Below are 22683 nucleotides of genomic sequence, written 5' to 3'. Positions count from 1 at the left end.
ATTTTTCAGCTTGGTTCCCAAGGCAAAATCACACCGGAAGTAAAGATACCCAGGTTTGAGTTATGGCGGCCATTGTCTGACGTCACTGTGACAAGGGTCTATTGGAAAAATGAATGAATAAATCCACTTAAAGGGAACATGGAAGTAAAAAAAAAACTCATATTTTTTGACAAAAAGTTTTTGAGCTAGGATGAGGTGCTAAGTGATGTTTTTTTTTCTTTTTTGTTTTGTTTTTTGGTGACTCCACCAGATCTCTCACAGCGTCGCAGTTCATAAAAAGTTCTGTGTTATTTGAACGTCTTGAATCCAAAGCTCTTCTGTAAAATCGGCAAATACAATTCACCCCAAAACGCCACATACGTAGCCGCTCCCAAGTATAAGAGGTTTTGCCGCTTTAACGCACAAAACACTGCAATTGCAAAGTTGTGTTTTTTCGACATTAGCAGAATATAAACAAAGATTTGCGCACGTTTGTAACGAAAATGCAGACGGCGGGCGTCAGAGTTTGACCGGGTTGTAAACCCTGAAGGCCGCTCTGGCGAAGCGAGGCGTGCTGCTCAGCTGGGGCAGAGCTTCCTGTTCCTGCGCCGTGGTCCTGCTTCTCTGCTCACTAATGAGACACATAGCGGGCCATCAGGGAGCAAACAGCACAGAACACGGCCGCTGCGGACTTTCATCACCATTTGAGACGGATCTTACCTATGACGCCTTTTCTGACTCAAATACTTCTTCTTCATATTTGCCAGCTCGCCGCTCAGTCTTTGATTCTCCCGTTTGTATTCGTTCATCTTTGAGTCGACCGTCCTCAGCTCTGCCATCAGAGCCTGCGGACGTTACCCCCAAATATAGAGACGGTTCGTAACGGAAACTCACCAGACATGAACAAATCGGCAGGAACGACCTAAATCAAAGCGACTAAAGGAGAGGGACGGAAAATACCTGCAGCTTTTTGGTCCGGTCCCCGATGGTCCAGCGGTACTGCTGGAGCTGCATGGCTGCCTCGGGACCGGGCCGTCGGGCCAGAACCTGCTTCAGTTCCACATACAGCTTCTCCTTTTCCTACATGAGCGAGTTAGAAAAGACAGAGAAAAGTGAGAACGAAACCGAGGCGAAGAGGGGATTTTATGAGAAGGACCAACACAACCAGAGGAAAACCAATACAGGCTTTTTGGAATTATTTTGAGAAATGTATTATATATAAGATCATTTGTGTCTGTACCGGTGGGGGGGGAGGGTGTTTTTCGGCATGTTCCCATTAGGCAAATTTAATTTTGGAATTTCAATTTGCACAATTTTATGGTTAATGGAACTGGAGCTGGTATTACAAAGAAAATAACACTTCTGTGTTCCCATGTATACAGAGAAATAAATACTTTTTAAATTTTGTAGTAGACAGTGTTCTCGTCCTGATCTGCTCCATGAAGAGCAGCAGCTGTGGGCGGAGCATCTACCTGCAGCAGCAGTCCCCGTTCCTCCAGCTCCTGGGTTTTAGCAATCAGTCGCTTCTGCAGGGCCTGAATCTTCTGGATGAGCTGATACTTTCCCGGGTCGCTGCCCTGCAAGTTAGGAAACAATCCACAAACGGTCAAGATTCTCATCAGTTCTTCTTTTACCGTCTGTGTTAAAAGCGTGACAGAAGAATGTCCGTATCCAGTGAAGATGGGGACAAACGGAGCTAACAGCTGCAGACAGTCTGACCTTAAAGCCTCACCTCCAGTTGCCTCCATCGGTGAATATTTATGGGCTTGAGCTGGTCCTCCAGAACACTGTTCCTGGTTCTCTCTCTGAGCAGCTCCGTCTGCAGGCGGAGCTGCTCCGTCCTGAAGGACAGGGTGGAGGATTAACACCAACCGTCAACAGAAAAGCTTTCCAGCTACATGACTTTAAAGGTATCGACCGGACCGGAGTGTTCTGAACAAGAAAGCTTTCCTGTGACTGTGGATTGTCTCATTTAGATGAGGTTCTTCTTACCTATCTGTCTGTGTTTCAGCACCCTCCCAGCTGCTTCTGACTGAGCCTTCCTCTCCAGCTCTACATCCTGCTCTCTGCGGGTCGCCTCCTCTGCTCTCTGGCTCTTCCTCTGTCACTACCCTGACGAGGCGACCTGGGGTTGTGTTTTACCTCAGCTCCTCTGTGTTGGGTAAGGTCCTGTCCTGGATGTCGTTGCTGCGGCGCAGCCTCTTGATCTCCAGCTTCAGCAGCTGGATGTCCTCCAGCCTCTGCTTGTAGTGGAAGTCCCCCTTGCTGAGGATGGACTGCTGGATCCGGATCTTCTCAAGCAGGAGAGCGCGCTCATCACTCCGCTGCAGCAGCTGCTTGCCGAGGCTGTCCCGCTCTCGGATCGCCTTCAGTCACAGCAGCACAAGCTCAGACAGTAGGTGGGGTGGGGGGTCATGGTCTGACTGCTAGGTGCTGACATTCTGCTTTACCTGCTGCAGCTGCTTCTGCTCCTGGACTCGGTCTTCCTCCATGCTGGTGATTGTCATCTGCAGTTTTTGCTGTTCTGTCCTCTGGCTGTCAATAAGCTGCTTCGTTTCCTCCAGCTGCAGTTTTATTGCCTGTAGATCCCCCTGATAGAAGACATACGCAAGATAATTGGGATGCATGGTATATCAGCAGCACTAACATATAGCAGTATAGCAGTTATCAGTTTGATCAATAAAACTGGGACAAAATTGACAAAAGATATTTGTTTCAATCTTAATGCCGTGTGTTTCTGGAGTTAGAGGAAGTCGGTCATGTGGTATTTGTTTGGTCATGTGACAGTGACAGAAGTTGCGTTTCCATTAGCCATATAATTGTGCAATTTGACATTTCGAAAATAAATTCACCTAATGCAAACACGGCAATTTCGGAAAAAACTAATTTTTCGATAAAACAGCTTTGGCGCTAGGTTGAGTATGTGTCAAAATTAGCTTATTTCGCAAAAGAAGGTCCTAAACTTTGTTACAAAATAAGTAATATCTAAAAACGTTTAAATCCAGGTTATCGGTCCTTCCACGCCACCTGGTGGAGACGGAGGGAACAGCACCTTGTAGGCTTCGTTCTCCTTCTCCAGCCTCTTCTGCTCCTGCTGATCTCTGACCAGTTCCTGCTCCTTCTCAGAGATGTCGTCTTTAAGCCGGGCAACTTGGTTGCTCATAGTCTTTATTTTCCTCTTCATTTCAGAAATCTCCTCCTTAAGGAAATTAAAAGAACAGAGCGGGTGTTGTTAACATAGATCTGATCTTACAGAGCCCCCTGGACTAAAGTTAGCCACCTCCTGTGACATCATCATCATCATCATCATCATCTCTCACCTGAGACTCGATGAGGTTTTTGCTGTATAGATTCCTCTCCGCTATGATCGACTCCAGCAGGTTCTCCTGCTGTTTGAGTTTACACTCCGACTCTGTAGCTTTCTTTTTCCAATCAAATATCTCCATCTCTTTGTCTTCGACAACAGTGAGCTTCTGTTGCACCTGCAGAAGGTAAAAGAAAAAAAAAAAAAAACACCTCTTAGTCAAGGTGAAAAATATGCAGCAGTAAGAGAAGCTACGCCACGATTGGCCCATCTGCGTGACCCGCCTTCTGCATAAGGCTGCCGCTCTCGTTGACGTAGCGGTCCCGCTCCTTCTCCAGCTGCTGGATGATCTTCCGCTGCTTCTGCGCCTCCTGCCGGTACCCGGAGATCTCGTGCTCCAAGGTTCTCTTGTCCTGCTCCAGGAGCTTCATGAGGTCCTGCTGCTTCTCAGCCGACTGCACGGCTTTGGTCATGTTCTGTCCACAGGGGGGGAAACGAGTTCATGCCACACAGAGAAGGGAGCACACGGTGAAGGGGTGTGTCAAATCTGCAGAGTTTGTACCAAACTAAGCAGATTGCTGAAACGTCTATTAATATGATGCTAAAATGAAGAGGTAACCTTGTGCAGATTGGCCCTCTCTCGGATCAGCTCCTCCTTGGCTTTTTTATCGACTTCCACTTGCTTCCGGGAAGATTCAAGATCTGCATATGGAAAATTAGGAGAAGCAAAAAGCCCAACATTGTTACTCGCTCCAAACAGCCCACCTGTATATAAAACAACTGACATTAGCAGCTTCTACTTCTGGAATGATAGAAATTAAATAATTTATCTTAGCTGTCCCAAAGTGAGATGAAACAGAAATGTTTATCGACATCCTTGCTGATGTCTTTCCTTCCTAGCGAAATGACGAAACTCCGGCTGCAGTTAGTTTTTTAACCTACAGCTTCATCTTTGTTTGGTATGTCAGTGTCAGAATTTCCTGGTTTTGTACTCTAGACTAGAGGTCAGACTTTTGAACAATGTGGTAAATGTGTTTGAGCCGAATGTTGAACTACACGCTAAAAATATGCAGCTTTCTGCATATATTTCATTCCTGCTCAGCCGATGGATCGGATAAACGACGAGTGCATTTCTGGTGTCATCGGTTCGTACGTCAGAAACGTTCAAACCTTTTTCCAGGCCAGCAATCTGAGCTTTCAGCGTCTCCCTCTGTCGGTCGAGTTCAGCTTTCTGGTCCTCCATGTGGTGGTACTTCTTCTGGATGGCTTCTCTCATCTTGGTCTGTTTGGCGACCTCCTGACGCATGTGACTCAGCTCCTCCTCTCTTATCTATTTGACGAACAAAGGATGACAGAAGAAGGGGAGAGAGAAAGGATTTTGTGAAAGAAAGCCGTAAATTGCACGACACGACTCTGGCTTCTTTTTCTTTCTCAGGGCTGGATTTAGAAGAATGAGGGACCCTCCTGCAAATTACAGGACATGAATAGACAAGTCAACACATTTGCAGATTCAAATTGACGGATGGTTGACGTCAAACGTGTGGCAGATGGATCGATGTTGGTCTCAAAAAGGTGATCGTTTTCAAATATTTGTGCGTAGTTTCAATTAATAAAAATTCAATATTTTTAATAAAACACCACGATATGCACAATAGACACAAAAAAACAATACATTTGCCACTGCCAAAACTCGTCGCCGTGGCTACTGCCCCTGCATGCCCTTTCTGAAAGCCTAGGTTGCTGCATGCCTGTATTTAAGAAAGGAACAAAGAAATGATGAGAAACACAAAGCAAATACCTTCAGTTCGTTTGCCTTCAGATGATTCTCCACAGAGAGCTGTTCCCTGGCGGCCAAGAGACGTTCACATTCCTGCTGCAGTTTGCTGCTCTTCGCCTGAATCTGCTCCAGTTCTTTGGTCAAGCGCTCATGCAATACCTGTGACAGGAAGGGACAGACTGGTGTGTAATGTTCTCTAATCACTGATAATCAACCCAGGGTGTTACGGGATGGACAGACAGACACAACAGACACGAGTTCAGTCTACGGTCTGAGTCAGCCTAACCTGAGATTTTTGGCAGTGATTATTAGCAAGTCTCATCAGCGTTTCCAGAATCCTGCTATCGGAGCCCTGCCTGCCCTACACCAAGACAAAGGATCGTATCTCAGCTGGAAAAGCTGAGATCGTTAAGTCTGCGAGGAACTAAATGGTTTTGGGTGTTGAATACATCAATATGTTAAAGTTACCTGTCAGGTCTGAACCTCTCAGATCATGTTCACTCAGTCAGTGTTTTCAGAAGCACAACTAAATGAAAGGAATCAGCGTTTAGTTTTGAAGCTCCTCAGCTTCAGGAAAAGAAATCTCCTTAATCGGGACTGAAAACATTATGGTTCACGGCACCCAGTAAAATCCAAGCCTATTTTCATCAATTCTTCAGCTATGTTATCATTTACAATCTGTTAATTTCATATGCAATTGGTATTTTACAGTTTCTTATGTAAAATATCAACAGTTGATATCACTTTTTTGTTTTTCTGTTCCTTTGGATTGCATTTTGAATCGCCTTGTGTGCAAACGGAGCTGTTGAAATAAAAGTTTTTGTCCAAACTCAATGACTCGATGCAATCTGCTGGGTTTCCACACACAGAAAACTTCCTTAACCAATTTGAATAATAAATAGGTCACTTGGCCTGTATGTGTGATTGGATTGAAACAATGTTTTTTTTGTGTGCCTTGAGATGACATTGTATAAATAAACTGATCTGAATAGCAGACAGTTCCCTCCCACTTGCCTTGCTTACCTTTAGATCTCTGAGCTGCTGCTCCAGTCGCTGCTGCTCCTCTCTGGCCTTCTGTCCCTGCGTGGTCAGAGCTTTGATTTCGGCCATCTTGGCCTCCATGTCGGTGTGCAGCTGCTGGATCTCCTTGTCGAGCTTCTCCTTCAGTCTCGTCTCTCTGGAGAGCTCGTTCTGTTGCACCTGGAGCTCCTGCTGAAGCTGGAAGCAGAAACGCGAAGCTGATCTCAGACTCCTACACAACTGTGTTCGTCCACGTTCATATTCACTTCCCTCGCTGAAAGCATACCCAACGTTCACCTTCAAGATCTTCTCTACGGCTGTCTCTTTTTGAGCCTCTATGTCTTGCTGAGTTACAGTCGCCTTGTTTAGTTTCTCTCTTAGGTCCGCCGCCGCATTTGTCAGCTGGTCTCTCTCCTTAGTCAACTCTTCAATCATTTTAATTAAATCCCTTAAAAAAAACACCACAGATGGAGTTATAAACTTAATTTAGAGTATTCACAGTGCGTAGCAAAAGAGAAAGCGGGACCCTTTCCTGACTCACATTCGTTCTTCGTCCTGCTGATGTCCGGTTTTTTGCTCAGTTGCCTTTGTGAGCTTGAAAACGTCTTCTTTTAAATCCTTGATTGTTTCCTGGTCCTTTCTCTCTTTATCATGAGCTGCATCAATCAACTTCCAAACCTTATCCAACTCCTGAAACATTCGAAGATCCATTTTTCACCGACAGAATCTGTTGAGTTCCTGAATATAAAAATGTCAAACTTTCCCTAAAGGTAGTTTAGGGGAAGTTCATTTGAGATAATGAAAGAGCAGTTTGAATATCTGCTCTTTCATTATCTCTAAGTGACACAGACATAGAAACTGGCTGAACAGTTATGGAGAGAATATTTCATAAACCAATCAAGCCGTACCCTCTTGAGCGACGTTATTGTCATCTCATCTTCCTGGGACAGTTTCAGGGCAGTTGCCACTTTGGTTGATGTCGACGCGATCTCTGCGTTCAGCTCCCTGCATTTCGACATCAGCCTCTTTTCATTCTCCCGCGACTTCTTCAGAGCATGGACGAGTTTCTCGTACTCCGCCCTGATCCTGTCCAGGCTGCTGTCACTGGACAGCTCACTGAGGACAACCTGAAACTCCTCCAACGACTCAAAACGGTCGTCTCCTTCAAATTCTGTTTCCTGGAAATAAAGCAGAGCAGTATAAGTACAGTAAAATGTGATTTATGTCACATCAGAACACAAGAAAAATGGTCTGCTCTTTACTGGGTTAAGGGATTTCTTTTTGACATCAAAAAGGTTTTCTGTAAAACAAAAAAAAAGTTGATTTGTAAGCAGAATAAGAAGGGACAGATGCCCAAGGAGGTGAATAATTGGGACATGCCATTAGCATTACAGGCAGTCACTGCCTTCCATGTAATGCATGGCAGGCACCTATTGTTCTACACCCAATAGAATGTCTCTTTATTTATTTATCCATCCATCCATTTTCTTTACACCCTTGTCTCTCAGTGGGGTGGGGAGGGTTTATTTATTTATTTATTTATTTATTTATTTATTTATTTATTTATTTATTATTCATCCGTCACCTATAAGGCGGCTCGTACCGCTGCGTGCCCACCCACAAAAAAGGTATCAAAACGTGCGAAGCAAATGTGAAGATAATGTCCAAATATGCAAAAATAATAATGTATTCAGTCCACATGAATACATTTCCTCCTTCAGGTTCAGTTACTGTTCCAGAACTATTTCTACACAAACCAAACTCACCTCCATCACACGAGCCGAGAAAGGCTAAAAATAATTCCGCACACAATCCCCCCTTCTCCTACAGGCGAATGTTGATACTGGTTGCTTAGCAACATCAGTTCTCGCGGGATTCAAAAGGAGAGGGGGAAAAAAAGAATGTCGGGGCTGGCTTCCTAGCAACCGCTGATCTCGCGGTAAGACAGACACCAAGACTTGAAACGATCACTTCAGTTTCAAGTTCTGATCGATACAAATTATGGATTTATCAGAAGATCAGAAAGACTTTTTATTAATAGATTCAATTTAATTTTTTATCTATGTTTTGTTTCCCTAATAAAAGAGTGAATGTTTAGCCAAGTCCCAACAGAATTAGCTGGATTAGTGAAACGCTTTGCAGTAGAAATGGACCCACCCATTTAAGTTTTAATGTGCTTAAAACACATTAAACATGACATTTAAAAGTAAACAAAAGTTTTCTTGTGACATCATGTGTTGCCATGGGAAAAATAAAAATTAAAAAAACAGCACCAAACCCCCCAAAACATTTCATTCTATTTACCCGGCATTAATTCCTGGAGGTTTCGTTGTTGAAAGCGATTTCAGTCTGTTTGCTCGGCTGGCCCATGTCTGGTCCAGAAACAGAGAGCAGCCTCTCTGGAGACACTGAGGTAAGTGGCTAACTTTCTATCGCCCTCTCTGCTTGACAAATGTGAAATGACAAATGCAAAACAATCAACTAGAAATGTACATTTTCAAAGTTTAAATGTTTGGGTTTTTATATATTTCTGGGTTTAGTTTAAATAAGAGCAAAAGAAATTAGGTAACAGGTGAACAGTTTTATTAGCATGAACTAAAGTAAAAATGTACAACTGGATAGGATCGTGAAATATGTTGGAGGAGAAACTGTTATTTTTTTAAAAGTCAAAAAATATAATATAGTAAAATACAGTACAATACCTGAGTTATTAAGATGCAGGTTGACTTCTACTTTTTATACTGCAAAGATTTGTTAGAAGCAAGAATTTAAGGCTCAAGTTTAAATTATTTGTGAATGCTTCCTATGAAAATGATATATCCAGACTCTCGTGTAACATACATGTAAATGCACTCTTGTGTTTCCTTTTTTATGGATATTTGATCCTTTTCCTTGTAGAATTATTCATTAAAGCTGATCGATAATCTGGCCCAGATCCAGCTTAGAATTCACATTTTAAATTACATTTTTCAATTTTCAGCAGCATAGAAGTCAGGACTTTGAGAAGACCATTTCAAACAGCTACTGTTCAATCCACTCTAAAACCAGTCTCCACAACTCATCTAGCTGCTGATTTAAGAAATAGTTTTGAGTTGTCCATGTTGTCAGAAGCAAGCTGCAGTCTAGTGTTGATTTTTTTTTAATGAAAAGTATTTATGTATGCTGATGGTAAAACTGGCTTTCCTGTAAACTGTGTTCCAAGAGTTTACAAACTTTGCCACAAAGAATATAGCCATCATTATGACAGTTACAGCAAAAATTCACACAGGAAACTGATTCAATTTCTCTTAAATATATTGTATTTACGTTCCTGATAAGTGGATGTAAACTTGCTACTAAAACTTTGTTGTGAATTTTACAGTCAAAGGCACCAGAGGACCAAAGCAACGGGGATGGTTCTCATCAGTCTTGGTTTGTCGAGATTGGAAAAGCTAAAAAGGCCAAAAGGGCGGGTCTGATCCAGAGCGTCGAGAGACTGTGTGCCTCACAAACAGCCCGCAGAAAAGCTGTCCTGGACAGACTGCAGGACACCTTCCCCACACCTCAGCTTCCAGCAAGCCTCTCGCCGCTCCCCAAATCATCACCGAGAGGAAAGAAGGTCAAGCACACTTCGAACATGAAGGACAAAAGTGGCCAGACACAGGACACCAAGAAGATATGTTATGAGGAGGATTGCATGTTTCAGAAGAAGCAGCTTCCAGGTGGTCAGGCAGCAGGGCAGGGTGATCCATTGCCCAACATTTCAAATGAATGCGGGGATGTGGGGGAAACCCTGAGCCCTGTAGACGCACACACACCCAGAGAGACGAGGTTTTCCACCGATCTGGGGAGCTGGCCCAGCTCAATCCTCGCCCCAGCTCCTCACCCGGGACCGAAACCCAGGAGACAGTCTCGCCTCCCGGTGATAATAGGCAAAGCAGGTAAGATCAGGTTATGGACTGAAGATGACTTCTTTCATGTAAGAAATATCTGACATGAGATCAATGTAACAGAGGTTACATTACATCAAGGAAGGTAGCTATTCTGGTTTTGTTTTTTGTTTTTTTCTGAAAAGACAAAGAAGCATCTGGATGCAGACTTCAGTCAGCTACATCTGAAAAGGAGCCGTTACCACAGAGACTGCAGCGCCACGTCGACCGCTCTGTCTTGCCACAGCCGCTGACCTCTTCGAAGAAGATGGTCATTGTCGCAGCGCAACCTGCGGAGCTCGTACCGACCGACAGAATGGGACCTCTCCATGACAAAACTCTCAGTCCTCCAAAGTCCCACATCATGGCAGGAAAGACCAGATTCCCACCCCTGACTGACACGTCAGAGAGCGCGCCGCCCTGGTTCAGACAGCTCAGCTCCCACAACTGGTATGACAGCAGCAACTCTACCAAACCTCTCCAGGGAGATTATTCTACACAGTTTATACTGTAAACCTGTGTTTTTGAAAGTGGGGGGCACCAAGTGTCTTTGGGTTTCTCAAAACTTTGTTCTGTTCGGGAGGCCTTGGCATGGATACGTATCGGAAACAGAGTTCTGTTGTTGGAGCAACAACCTAATAATCTTTGTTCAACGCAGGGAAAAGAAAATGGAGGGAATGAAATCTGTCGCGGATCTGGCGCAGCACCACCCAGAGCAGCTGAAGACCAAACTGCACGCAGTCTGCCGAGTCTTGACAGAGGAGGTGCAGACATGTTTTCTCAGCGACGGTCTCGGTTTCAGTTTTCTGACGTCAAAGATGTTTCCTTTTCCTTTGCAGGTTAAAAACCAACGTCCTTCTTTAGCCAGCGCTGTCATTGACACCATAGCAGAGCTCCACACTCAGCTGGGAAAGTCAATGGACCCCGAGGCAGAAAGGACCAGCGACGCTCTGCTGCTGAAGCTGGCACAGACCAACAACGAGTTCGTTCACCAGAGAGCTAATCTGGCCCTGGACGCTCTGGTGAAGGGCTGCAGTCCTGCTAAGGTTCTGAATGTTCTGCTCAGCACAGGCCTGAGGTAGGAGGAGTTGGGATGTCTGAGGAAGTTCATATCAGCATCACACGGAGACATCTTTCTGGCTTTGTCCTCCTTCAGTCATCACTGTGCTGCTGTGAGAGAAAGCGCGGCGCAGCACATCCACCAGCTGAAAAACATCACCGGAGAGGATTACATCCTGAAAGCAGGAAGGAGGTTTTCAGGAGGTTTCCTTATTGCGGTCAGCAAGATGTGTGCGGATTCTAATCCTGAAGTCAGGTTTGTTCTCGACTGGAAGAAATGCTGACTGTGCAATACGTATCAGTATCTTGGCCATCTTCGGAGGCTAACTGGGAACTGTATTGCTGTACAGGAATCATGGGCAGGAAATGCTGTGGGAATTTGCTCAGCACAAAGAGTTTATGGTCCAGTGGCAGAAGGCTGTCCCCGCTAAGGCCAGGGCTCAACTGGTCAAACTTTTGAAGAGGATGAGACGGCAAAAGGTGGTTCCAGCTAACAATCAAACTCCTTTCACACTTTAAACAATAGTGCGGCGCAAAAGCATTCGGTTCAAATATTTTGTTTTTGCCCATATTTGCTGGAAATGTCTTCTCAAAATGCTTTAGAAGACAAATGCTTCCAGTTTATATACTGTTTGTCTAATCCTGTCTTATGGCCTGATCTGAAGTCAGCTCCAGTTGGACTTTAAATGTAAAACAGTGAAGTTAAGTCCAGTTTTCTATCTAATCTGTTTGGCCTCTCCCACATTTTGTCAGTCAAGGTCAGTGTAGAAGAAGTGGAGCAGGTCATAAATCCCTATTTACTTTCACTAGACATATGAAAAGGCATAACAAAGTTTCATTGTGCTGTTATAAGTTATATTCTGTCCTTTCGTTTGCACCTAAGCATCGTGTTATTGTGCAGGCTCAATGGACAAGGACCGAGGTAGAGATTTGTCCAGCAGATGGCCCTGTTGAGCAAGGCTGATCCTGCAAAAAGACGACGGCTCCCTTGGAAAAAAAAATGAAAACGTCTGTCGTTTAATTGTATAAGACTGTTCCAGGGACAGACAAGGGTCCAATTAAAAATAATTCAGAGAGGACGGTGACAGTGGAAGATGGTTTTCTGTCACCAACTAGTCATTAAACCAACTGAACAAATGATCAAAGAAAAAGTTTCCGTTTTTTTGTGTTACGCTCAAATTTAGCTTGGAAGAATGTCTTGTTTGAAAAGGCATAATAAACCATTATATATTGTCACGATTTTACAATACTAATATACTATTAACAAAAAACATATGCAAATAGGTGCTGGATGACAGGTGAAGTGATGGTGATCATAATCATTCTGATTCTGTATTGAGTCAGTTTTCCCCTTTTGTTTCACATCCTAAAAATATTCTGGAACTTTTTCACTTGTTCCATTGTCAGAAATTATTATGGAGAATCGTAATGATGACATTAATCTTAAAAATACTCTTGAGTCATTTTGGGTTTGTGATTTATAAATGAAAACGGTTGGAATCAGATATATTGATCCTCATGGGGAAATTGCTTATTTGTTGACAATTAAAGTCATCAGAAATTCCTATCCGTTTAAAAACAGTCAAATATTATACTTTTGTTTGTTAAAGTATGAACAGTGCTATGTTTAACATAAAGTCAACATTGAATAGTCTTTTCAAAACTCATAATCTCATTTTAAATGAACGTTCCAAACTCTTTTACATGATATTACCGCCCCCTAGTGGTCAGCCTGTTCGTTTACTCCCATAAAGCCAACTTGCCCTCAAGAGTTTGATGTGGTCAGTCTGTTTATTAACCTTACAGTCTGTGAATGTTAGCAGGTGAACTCGTTACAGCAGGTATGCGATTCTCAGCTGTGAAAGAAAATTCTTCTGAAATCAGTCAGAAAATCTGTAAGCTGAACTGCATTCTGACCGCATAAAACGTTCAGCGATCCCAGTTAATGAAATAAATCCAAGAGTCTTGTTAGAAAATTTAAACATTTTATTAAATAAAAACCGATGTAATATACACCATTCTGAATATACAACTAGAACAAGCATACCAAGACATTTCAAATACAAAAAACTGTTGAATTCAGTTGCTTTCACTTTTTAGGGGAGGGTGGGAGGGTGAGCAGGAATTACAGTAGCCATACATTCCTATTAGTGTTTGTGCAAACCAATATAAAAAGCGTCATGAGGATGGACTTCGTAAAGGTGAAAAACAAACAAAAAATGTACAAGGTACACATGTAGGACTTCAGATTTTCATAAAGAGATATTTTGAGGTACAGAGTTGTCTATGCCTATAATGAAAAAATAATGTTAGTTATGTTTTAAATACAAGTCAACTCATCTCAGGAAGACAGAACAATTAGAAGATATGAGTTTAGTTTGTTCTCCTTCCTCTTGTATTGCATTTTATGATCATAAAAAAACCCCAAAACAATCATTTTCTGATAAATTGAATCTGTTTTTTTTATTTTTTGTAACAAGGCAGTAACAACAAAGATTTGACTCACAGAATTATGTTTTTCTCCGGTATCAAAACACCGTTTTCACTACTTGCGGTTCATCTATCCGTGGGTTTTCGGAGAAGTTTGGTTTCGCGAGAACTTTCCGACGCGATCTGGAACGAGCCGGGTGACGACGCCGGTGCAGGGAAACTCACTTCCTGTGACGTGCTCGAAAGCCTCTAACGGGGATTTTTAATGGTTAAAATATCTAAAGTCGAATGTGAACGTTATTACGCTCAGCACCAAAGACAATGTGTAGATACTATTTGCACCCATCCATGTGGCTGATGTAGAAGCACTGACCAAAAAACAAAACAAAACAAAACAAGAAAGTCAATTCAAATCAACGATCTATCAAAGTTAGTTGCTTTAAAATGTGCCCCTCCAAGAAGTTTGTCTAATTGGATCTTGGAATTCCCTGAAAGGACAGCTGAGGAAAAACAAAACAAAAAACTCCAACACCTCTGCCTCGTGTGAGCGCAGCGGGTCGATCGACCGGCCAAACAGCGATCTACAGTACAGTACAGGATTGTGTAGCTACATTTTGTCTGAAGCAAGGACAAAAACAAAGAAATTAAAGAAAAAAGCACCACAGATGTTTTTTTTTTTTTTACTTTTGCTTTTTATATATATATGTATATATATATAGCACCAGTTGTTATAATGAAGTTGATGGTCATCTCTCTTTTTTTTTTTTTTCTTTTTTGGCAATTTACAGCACTGAACTGAGAGCGTGGTGTAGCATTTAGCAGCTGCTGCGGTGCTCCACCTCCATTTTGGAGCAGAAGGCGCGGATAGACTTTGGCTAACTTGCACATGCTCCGGGCCGGAACGAGACCGACAGATTTGGATCGTCGAGAAGCGCTGCGGCTTTCACTGCAAACACAAACAATTACGTCGGGAAACTTTTGTTCAATGTGGAGCTGTCCAAAATGCATTTGGATCTACAGTGCTTCTACAAGCGGAGAGCACCACAGAATGGAAAACAAATCACAATTCATGCCGAGAAATATATATATTTATATTTAAAAAAAGGAGAAAAAAAAAGCAAAACAAACTAAGTTTTTTATGGAAAATCAATGATCAGTATGGTAAGGTGTTGCCCATAAATAATTAGGTATATCTGCTATTCACACGCACTATAAAAACTAATTTACCGTCTTTTATCTTTATTTTTTTCCGTGAGGATCTCTTTGTAGACAAAAAGATATACAGTACAGTTCGGTGCACCAATTTCTTCTCTTCTGAACAACTCAGGAACTTAGACGACGTATTTCTCTACTCTGTGTACAGTTCTGCATTGCTACGGTACAAAGCAACGTATGAGTACAAAAATAATAGGATATTGACTTTTACATTCTTGAAAACAAGGGCCGTCCCGTTAATCTAGCTTCCAACGCGAGTGTCGTCTTCTCTCTCTATGATAATAAATTGATATTAAATTCCTACGCTAGTTTCTAGTATTTCATTTTTAAGCACTCACATACAGTAAAGACACTGATATCACACCATGTTACACCGTGTCACTGAAGTAGACCGCACACTACTCAGTTCTCACTCTCAGTTCTGATGTGCATCATGTTTTCCTCTACAAAATATATTTATATAGATATATATATATATCTTATGGTAAGCTCTTTTGAGATATTTACACAGTATTCAATATTTTTTTTATTTTTTTTAGCCTGAATTATAAATCTAAAATGCATTTAGGTATGCTATCCAGCTTGGACATTTTTGATCAATACTCAAGATTTCTGTTGCCACAGCGATGAGTGGCAAAGGTCGCCAATGTCTGCATCCTGCAAAGACCGATGGGATCAGTTTGAATATGTTTGACGGCTGCGCTTCGGAACAACAAGTCGGATCAAACTGGTTAGGTCTTACTGTAAGGTCTGCAGATGTTCAACACACATTAATTCATCTTTTTTTTTTTTTTTAAACGCAGCGGCTGTCAGACTTTTGGGAACCCATAGTGTTTTGTTTAGAACAGGCTGGTCTCTAAACCTTCGATTTCACTTCGTATAAATCAATTTACAATTAAATGTGGCAAAAACAATCACAGCATCAATTAGTACCCATGTGTTCACGTTTTAATCTTTCTCAATTTATACAAAAGTGATATTTAGTCTTTATGATTTCTAGAGGGATAGCTTTTTGAAGTGTGGTTCTTTCCAGTTCAGATCTACCATCTCTACTCACATCATATCAAAACCTTTATTGGTGAAACTGCAGACGTTTTCACTGTCGATCGTCAGATTTCAAGTCAATTACTGTCTCCCTTCCGGCTTCTTCTTTAGCAGCATTACAGCCGAGACTACAGAAAGGCGGTGGGATTATTTCGGTTTGTCATTTTCTTTCACTACGAAGCCGTAGTCTGTCGAAGAACACAGACTACGGCTTTAAAGTCAATCGACTGACGTCATGAGACATCCAACGCGGATGCAATCCTACACATTTATATGAATCTCGTGGTTATACAAAAATAACAGAGAATCACTGGGAGACAGATTCATCTCCTGGATGGTTACGTGTTCCAACAGGGAACCTCCTTTCTATTTAAGTTAATGAATCGTAACTGCGGTTACTGTAGCTGCTGCTTTACGTCCAGCTTATTCAGTCCAAATCTGCCATCCAGGACAAACGAAACCTCAAAACTACTACTCAAAAAAAAAACAAAAAAACAAAAAAAAAACAAGTTCTGATGCAACTTGCCCTTCAGACTGGATTTTAAAAGAACCTTGCTGTGTAAATACCAAACACGTACAAACAGTGCATACATATATGTTTGGTGCTAATGCAGGCTGTGTGAAATTTGTATCGATTTTAACCGTAGTCTGGTTTTCAGTATTTTGAGAACAGTTTCACTTTATCTGTTATGCCACAATTAAACTGTCATACTGTAAAATATAACCACGCCTCAATTAGGAAATCCATACGCATCGCTCTCGTGTCTGCTTCGACTGCTGCAGGTTTTCAAAAGTGTCTGCAAATCCCACCCCCCAGGTTCACAAGCCCGCTCTCCCGAAAGGAGTCGATCGTGACAGTCAATCAAAGCAAAAGGGAATCTGAGACGCCCTGTTTTTTTTTCTTTTAACAGCAATACATTATTTTTTGTTATGGCGGCAACATCAGTTTGACCAGTTGTAGCTCTCCTTCCCGATGGGATTTTGAATCCAGTCAGGACTTCCGACATCCTCTTATTTCCCCTCAAGAACTAGAAAAATACAGTTCCAGACGTGAGAGTTTGTCCTTTTTTTTGTGTGTGTGTGTTTTTTTTTGGAAGGATCTGTCAGCTCTGTCCTCTTGTAGCACCTGTAGCTGATTGAAGAGGCCCTGTTTGACACCACTGCTAAAGCACCTGTGATCAATCACCGTCACATCAGAATGTGAAGACAGTGTTGTGTTTGAGCTAGACCTTAGAATACCTCAGGACGCTAAAGGATATCGCCAACGATTAGCCGTTGACGAGCTGTTGCTGCTTGATCTATCTGTTGACAATAGTAGTAACGTTGAAGAAAGATTGAGGATTTATATCTGTTCAAACATTCATATACGTGATCAATTCTAAGTTATTTCCACACTAGATGACATCTGCGGAGGCACGTTTCCTTCTTAACCCAAAACACAAGAGCATTTGAGCGATTCATTAAATCCTAATCAATACGTTGTAAGTTACTCTTTACTGTCTGTTCATTTTGATCATTATGCCTTATAGCAAACAAAAACCAAATATTTAGTAAAACAGAATTGCTGTGTTACATAGTAGTAACAAAATGGATGTTCTTAATGCAGAAATTTGGTCCCGTTAAAAAGTTTGTACATATACTGTGCGGTACATGTAGTCAGAAACTGGACGGATCTTCTTTTGTATGAATTTCTACATCAATACAGCGTATCAGCGTCTGATTCCTTAACATCAGACGTTGTTAAGGAAGCCATTTGCTCTCTACAGCTCTCAGCAACACACCAATCAACTTTAGGGGTCTACCCGTCTTTGGAAGGGATGTACTGATCTAGTGTCCCCAATAAAACCAGCTGTTGTATGTCACTGCTCTGCGATCATCAGCTGTTTTTAACAATCCAAGCTTATTTTCCTCTGCTGGGATTTGTTAAATTCAATATATTTGGGTTTTCATTTGCTTTAAGCCATAATTATTTCAACTAATAGAAATATATCTCTCTTTGTGAAACCAGGACATTCTAATTTATTTAGATTCTACCTGCACGTGTGCATCTTTTTTTTAACAGTTTTATTGTTAGTTTTTTGAAAATTTTAATGAAATTTAGTCATATCTTTTTCATTATACATTTTTTAAATATTTTCCCGATTAGCCCACGGTTAGCACTCCTGTCTGCATGTACTGTGGAAATACCTTAACCAGACCAAACAAATGAAAATGATAGACATGACAAACGTCTGAAGGCTTCGTAGGACCAGCAGCTTAAGATCACACAAAAAGAATCAAATAAAATGCATATCCGACATGAGACATTTTCACAGCAAATGTCCCCGTGAGATTTTAAAGTACTTGCACAAATCAAAGAAACTGAGCACCGTTGAGGTTTAAAAAAATAAAAAATATAATGTCGGGCTAATTGTTGCTGCGCATGTCCACCGTTTGTGATTTAGAGCGCCATCGAGCAGCAGAATGTGCAGAGTAGGATGCAGTTGATGCAGTTATGGCACCTTGTTGTAAATGAAAAGTCCTCATTCTCATGCAGTTTTAAACAAAACGCAGATAAACAGTAAAGCTCTGCCAATGCCAGTGGAAAATGCAGATGAACACAACCTTTTTGGCTCACTTTGTTTTACCTTAAATGTGTTCTGCTTTTTTCTGAACTCAGATCGACTCGCATAAGAAGAATATACAAAATAATGGAGCACAATTTTTAAAAAAACAAACTAGTATGTAAAACAGGCAAAAAGGTATTTTTCAGGCCAAAGAAAACAGTGTGTTCTTTATGTTTACACTGATATACCAAGGTACAAAATCCTATCTTCCAACGTCTACTCAAATTTTAAATAAAACTTTTGGCAAAAAGTTTCTCAACAAAATTTGGAGCCCTCAGAAAAGGAAAAAGCAAATGTAATGGAACTGATGAGATTTTTGCTCCAGTGCAAACAGCTGTCAGACAAAAGTAGCACTTGTTTAAGCAGAAGCTCTTGCAAACAGAGCGTGTGTACTGCTTCCTACTAAACTAACAATTTCTATGGTGATGGTTGAAAATGCCACGTCTCCACATCTGATTTGCCTTTTGAATGCATCCCAGTGGACTGGATTATAACAAATAAAGAGTGCAGCTTAGAGCGAGGGAATAAGTTAAAGGTTTTTGTTTTTTCGTTTCTTTGACATTCCTAAAACAAGTGAGTTCCTGTCCTGATTATTTACAGCAGAGCAGAAAAGCTGAGGATGTCAGCTTCTGGTTAGCTTCGGCATTTTCTGACGTAGGTTAGCTGGACAGGAAATATATGGCCCCTTTTAAAACCAGAGGAAAGGTACATTTTCAGCATTGCAGTAGTGAAGAAAGAGTGTTTCTTATTTGGACAGGAGAAGTCAAAGAGCTGAGCAGGTCGACTCTGGCGGTTGTGTGGTCTCGTGTGCTCTGAGGTAAAGTTGGTAGGAAGTAAGATCGTCCTTAAATGTGAGGCAGAGAATTCATTGGAAGGACCTGTAAACGGAGGTGTGGGAGCTTAGCATGAATCATTTAGACTCTCTCAATAAAGGAGACTCCGGAACAACTTTGGGGGAAAGAGTGTCGAATGATAAAAGTCCCGCCACTTGTTTGTAAAATTTTGACTTTTGCACTGGAGTAAATGTTCAATTGGAATCTCAAAATCAGTAAAGTCACTTTCAGAAGGATGCACTAGCCGATTTAAAATGATGCAGGACACGTTTGTGCCTCGGCGAATCCCTTTTTTTTTTAACAAATCATCCAGACTTTTTTCCACAGGAACTGCCTTACAGCTACAACTCCAATCTGGGAGATCACTCTAGATCCTCTTCCGTACTACTCTTAGTTAAAGTAAAACGAGACAAACTGATTTGTACTAGAATATAATTTTTTACTAGAAAATGTTTAGATTTAGAAGTCTTTGTTCAGTTTATGCCCTAGAGTACTCTAGGTTATTGTCAACAGCAATCCACTGATGAATGCAGATCCAATAAAACAAGTGTGAACCTACAGATTGCACTAAATCTGTACTCTGACATGTACTCCATTTTGTAGATAATGGAAATAAAGACATTCCACTGACTTTGCTGTCTTGTCTAACTGCAGCGTATTGATGGAATGGTAATGGGAGCCTGTCCCTAGTTGTGACCTCATCCCCGGGGCCTTTCAAAGGAAGGTGGCGTGGTCTAGGTCCATGTTGTCCATGCTTGCTAAAATGGCCTTCTGGTCCTCCCGTGGTGGACGGCGGTACAGCAGAGCAGAAAAGCGAGCATACGGGTCATGAAGAATGGGCCGTTTCTTCTTCTTGGAGAGGTAGAGCGCTTCCTCGGGCTGGAGTACCTGAGAGGTGTAGGCCTGCTGGGTCTGAGAGGTGGAGACACCTGGTGGAAGAAAATTGCGTATCAACCTGGAAAATTGCCTATCTTGTGTCTAATTGCTAGGTTTTGGTTCTATAGGTTGCCTTGTATTTGTAATCCAGTCACTTCTTCGTCCTTAGTTACTCCTATTGGGTGTGGAAAACTGTCCATACCTGCTTTCTTTCTGGTCTTTGAGTTATTGTTGTTCATCGTCATCTTCTTGGCCTTTCTAACGCGCTGGTATCTCAGTGCATCACTCCTCTCAGACCCCAAATGGGCACTCGACGCACCTCGACGTTTTCTACATGAAGGGAAGAGAGAAAGGGAAAACACGGGTAACTCTGGGCCGATCGTGGTCAGCGCACTGTGTTTGTGCATCGAGAAGAGCACAAACCTCCCCAAGCCCCAAAATCAGCACTATTACATGGACTAAAAGTGATATATATATATATATATATATATTGATAAAACCTACATCTTGAATATTACACCCCCCCAGTTTATCCCTACAGTGCAGATTAGATCACTGAGTCATGTTTTATAGAGGACACATCAATACGACATTTAAACAGGTCTTGAACTGTTGGTTTCAGAGCAAAATTGTTCAGCAAGATTTTCAATAATGAGACATGTTAAATGCAAAAAAAAAAACACTTTTGTAGTCGGATATTTACTGTGCAAATGACGCAGTGGCTTTCTGAAAACAACAGTTGCATAGACTTTGTTGGTAAGTAGAGTATATTTGGCAGCTTGTCACCAACTCCCTCCTGTTCATGGAGGCACAAAGAGTTTGGCAGCCCACAGATTTCTGCCACAAACACACAGAAAACAATTAGCATTGCAAAAGAGGCCATCTTCCCACCGTGGCTGCAGAGAGAAACCAAACGCTGTTAGTAGAGGGGGAGAATCACAGCTGAGCGACAAAGCATCATCAATATGTGTTCATAGACATGGATACTGTCTACAATGGGCTTCACCATGCTGACAGGGGGAGAGATGGCGGGAGGGGAAAATGACTACTCAGGAACAGTCACATAATGAAAAATAAGCCAAAGAAAAGCGAAGCACCAGGACAACAAATGTAACAAGATTTTTTTTTTTTTTTTTTTTCCCATATAATTGTTTTGATTTTGAAAACGGAGAAGCAATATTTAGCAATGGCATGCATGGCAGTTTGCACATGGAACATGACTTTAAAGGGGAATACATTCAAAAGCACTTCATTGGGCACTTCAGTCTATTTTTAGGGTGCCGTTGACCCCTTGAGTGCCTGACTTCTGCAAAGTATTTGTTCCTTAGAATAAAATCAAGTAGGTGAGTATCTACGGCCGGACACAGAGAAATCTGTTCTGCAGTCCAAACTTAACGACTATTAAAATTAACGCACGGTTGCTTTATGCAGAGTATTACATCCCTGTGTCCACCAGCAGTGCGTCTCGGTTTATAGTGGGGCTGAAGCCTGATCTAGACTTCTGTTGCTCCGTAGATTTTCGGAACCTGGGAAGAATCTACTGCATTTCTACATAACAGTATAAAAAAAACATGCAAAGCATAGTAGTTGAGATTTAGAAATGTGCTTCATCACTGCCAAAAACAAGCAACGCGCTTTCTGCTTTGCTGTTAGGAAATGTAAAAAAAAAAAAAAAAAAACATATACATGACGTACATTCAGCTGAAGAGACTCATAGCCAAAGGTGACACAGACGCAACAATCTATGCTTAGGTTATCTATGTTTATGTAGTGTTTTAGCAGTAAACATGAATATGTATCTTATAATTTACATTAAAACTATTGCATTAATCCCAAGGGGAAAATACATTAATTTTTTAATATTAAAAATGAGAAATTAGAAAGTTCTCCAGGGTTTTACAACTAATGAGTTGTTTCAAACCGTACCAGCTGAATGTTTGACTCTCTCTTTGTTGTACTCTGAAATTTTTGCAGAGGTCTGCAGTGCTGAGAAACTACAAATGTCACTGTGTCGTTATGTCTGGAAACGGATGTCTGAATTCCAGCAGTCTAACATAGAAGTCCTATTTTCAACACCTGCCTGTACATGTGATCTGTGATCAGAAATTGTAATCAGGTAAGAGAATGTTACACAAGTCGTTTCACCAGCTGATGAAGACATACTACTTAAAATACAGTTTATTAAATTATTACAAAGGCTTATATTAAAGGGGCAGCATTGTGTATTTTCATATATATATGACGTGCGGTGAGGTTCATTGCTGGTGAGGCACTGACTTGTGACTTAGACACCATGCATGTTATTTGGACGTACGCAAATTTTGCGCAGGCATACAACGCTGGAGGGGTAAAAGACTAATCATTTACATGTCATCCATAGCCGCGTTAACTCAGTGAAACTTAGAAATGTAGGTATTAATTTCGTGCTATGATCCACAGCAAAGTGATCTGTATTCGCCAAGCTACGCAGACTCGTTGCCATAGCAACTGACAACAATGCCACTTCATGTTTTAGGATTTAACAGCAAAAAAAACGTTCCAAGAATTTTGCACACAGAACAGAACATTCAGTCTGTTGTTGTAGTACGTTTTAGGCTTAATGTTTAATTAATAAATAATTGCTGTGGTAGAT

The 22683-nt window shown here is 41.5% G+C and overlaps 3 protein-coding genes across 10 annotated transcripts in view; 1 reads left to right on the top strand and 2 right to left on the bottom strand.

The window, feature by feature from the left end:
* Positions 1 to 410: 410 nt before the first annotated feature.
* Positions 411 to 7949, bottom strand: cfap58 (cilia and flagella associated protein 58). 2 transcript variants are annotated; one of them, XM_007556527.2, is made up of 18 exons: positions 7847 to 7947; positions 6989 to 7258; positions 6622 to 6770; positions 6378 to 6528; positions 6084 to 6278; positions 5082 to 5219; positions 4454 to 4613; positions 3903 to 3985; positions 3568 to 3759; positions 3300 to 3461; positions 3032 to 3178; positions 2430 to 2570; positions 2122 to 2345; positions 1712 to 1820; positions 1452 to 1556; positions 940 to 1059; positions 700 to 824; positions 411 to 610 (listed from the first exon to the last, which is right to left on the bottom strand). In XM_007556527.2, exons 1-18 carry the CDS (start codon positions 7850 to 7852, stop codon positions 499 to 501), a joined length of 2589 nt encoding a protein of 862 aa, XP_007556589.1. In that variant the 5' UTR covers positions 7853 to 7947; the 3' UTR covers positions 411 to 498. The 2 variants fall into 2 exon arrangements, with proteins under 2 accessions (XP_007556589.1, XP_016529048.1); XM_016673562.1 differs by lacking the exons at positions 411 to 610; positions 700 to 824; positions 940 to 1059 and having other exon boundaries at positions 1466 to 1556; positions 1699 to 1820; positions 7847 to 7949.
* Positions 7950 to 8339: 390 nt separating this feature from the next.
* LOC103141048 (protein STU1-like) lies at positions 8340 to 12192 on the top strand. 2 transcript variants are annotated; one of them, XM_007556470.2, is made up of 8 exons: positions 8341 to 8493; positions 9442 to 10000; positions 10135 to 10438; positions 10647 to 10752; positions 10828 to 11066; positions 11145 to 11303; positions 11398 to 11527; positions 11949 to 12192. In XM_007556470.2, exons 1-8 carry the CDS (start codon positions 8449 to 8451, stop codon positions 12009 to 12011), a joined length of 1605 nt encoding a protein of 534 aa, XP_007556532.1. In that variant the 5' UTR covers positions 8341 to 8448; the 3' UTR covers positions 12012 to 12192. The 2 variants fall into 2 exon arrangements, with proteins under 2 accessions (XP_016529049.1, XP_007556532.1); XM_016673563.1 differs by lacking the exon at positions 11398 to 11527 and having other exon boundaries at positions 8340 to 8493.
* Positions 12193 to 13583: 1391 nt separating this feature from the next.
* Positions 13584 to 22683, bottom strand: part of igsf9bb (immunoglobulin superfamily, member 9Bb) — an 87515-nt gene continuing 78415 nt past the window's right edge. For 4 of the 6 annotated variants that reach the window (XM_016673591.1, XM_016673592.1, XM_016673594.1 and 1 more), the window contains 2 exons: positions 20254 to 20381; positions 13584 to 20104 (listed from right to left, as the gene is read on the bottom strand). In XM_016673591.1, coding sequence (XP_016529077.1) covers positions 19890 to 20104; positions 20254 to 20381 — 343 coding nt within the window. In that variant the 3' untranslated portion in view covers positions 13584 to 19889. Of the gene's footprint in view, positions 20105 to 20253; positions 20382 to 22683 lie in introns of those variants that run through there. The other 2 variants (XM_016673595.1, XM_016673596.1) reach the window with 1 other exon arrangement.

Source organism: Poecilia formosa, unplaced genomic scaffold (assembly GCF_000485575.1).
Source record: "Poecilia formosa unplaced genomic scaffold, Poecilia_formosa-5.1.2 Scaffold79, whole genome shotgun sequence".
Lineage (NCBI taxonomy): Eukaryota > Metazoa > Chordata > Actinopteri > Cyprinodontiformes > Poeciliidae > Poecilia > Poecilia formosa.
Note: the sequence above shows the minus strand (reverse complement) of the source record. Positions and strands in the feature narration are given on the sequence as shown.

What these genes read in the sequence shown, in the direction of transcription:
- cfap58 (XM_007556527.2), bottom strand. An exon ending in AGAGGGCCAATCTGCACAAG is followed by an intron (nt 3,760 to 3,902) that starts GTTACCTCTTCA and finishes CCCTGTGGACAG; the next exon opens with AACATGACCAAAGCCGTGCA. An exon ending in CCCAACACAGAGGAGCTGAG is followed by an intron (nt 1,821 to 2,121) that starts GTAAAACACAAC and finishes CCTGTCCTTCAG; the next exon opens with GACGGAGCAGCTCCGCCTGC.
- LOC103141048 (XM_007556470.2), top strand. Translation starts at nt 8,449, where the DNA reads ATGTCTGGTCCAGAAACAGAGAGCAGCCTCTCTGGAGACACTGAG. An exon ending in GCCTCTCTGGAGACACTGAG is followed by an intron (nt 8,494 to 9,441) that starts GTAAGTGGCTAA and finishes TGAATTTTACAG; the next exon opens with TCAAAGGCACCAGAGGACCA. An exon ending in GATTCTAATCCTGAAGTCAG is followed by an intron (nt 11,304 to 11,397) that starts GTTTGTTCTCGA and finishes ATTGCTGTACAG; the next exon opens with GAATCATGGGCAGGAAATGC.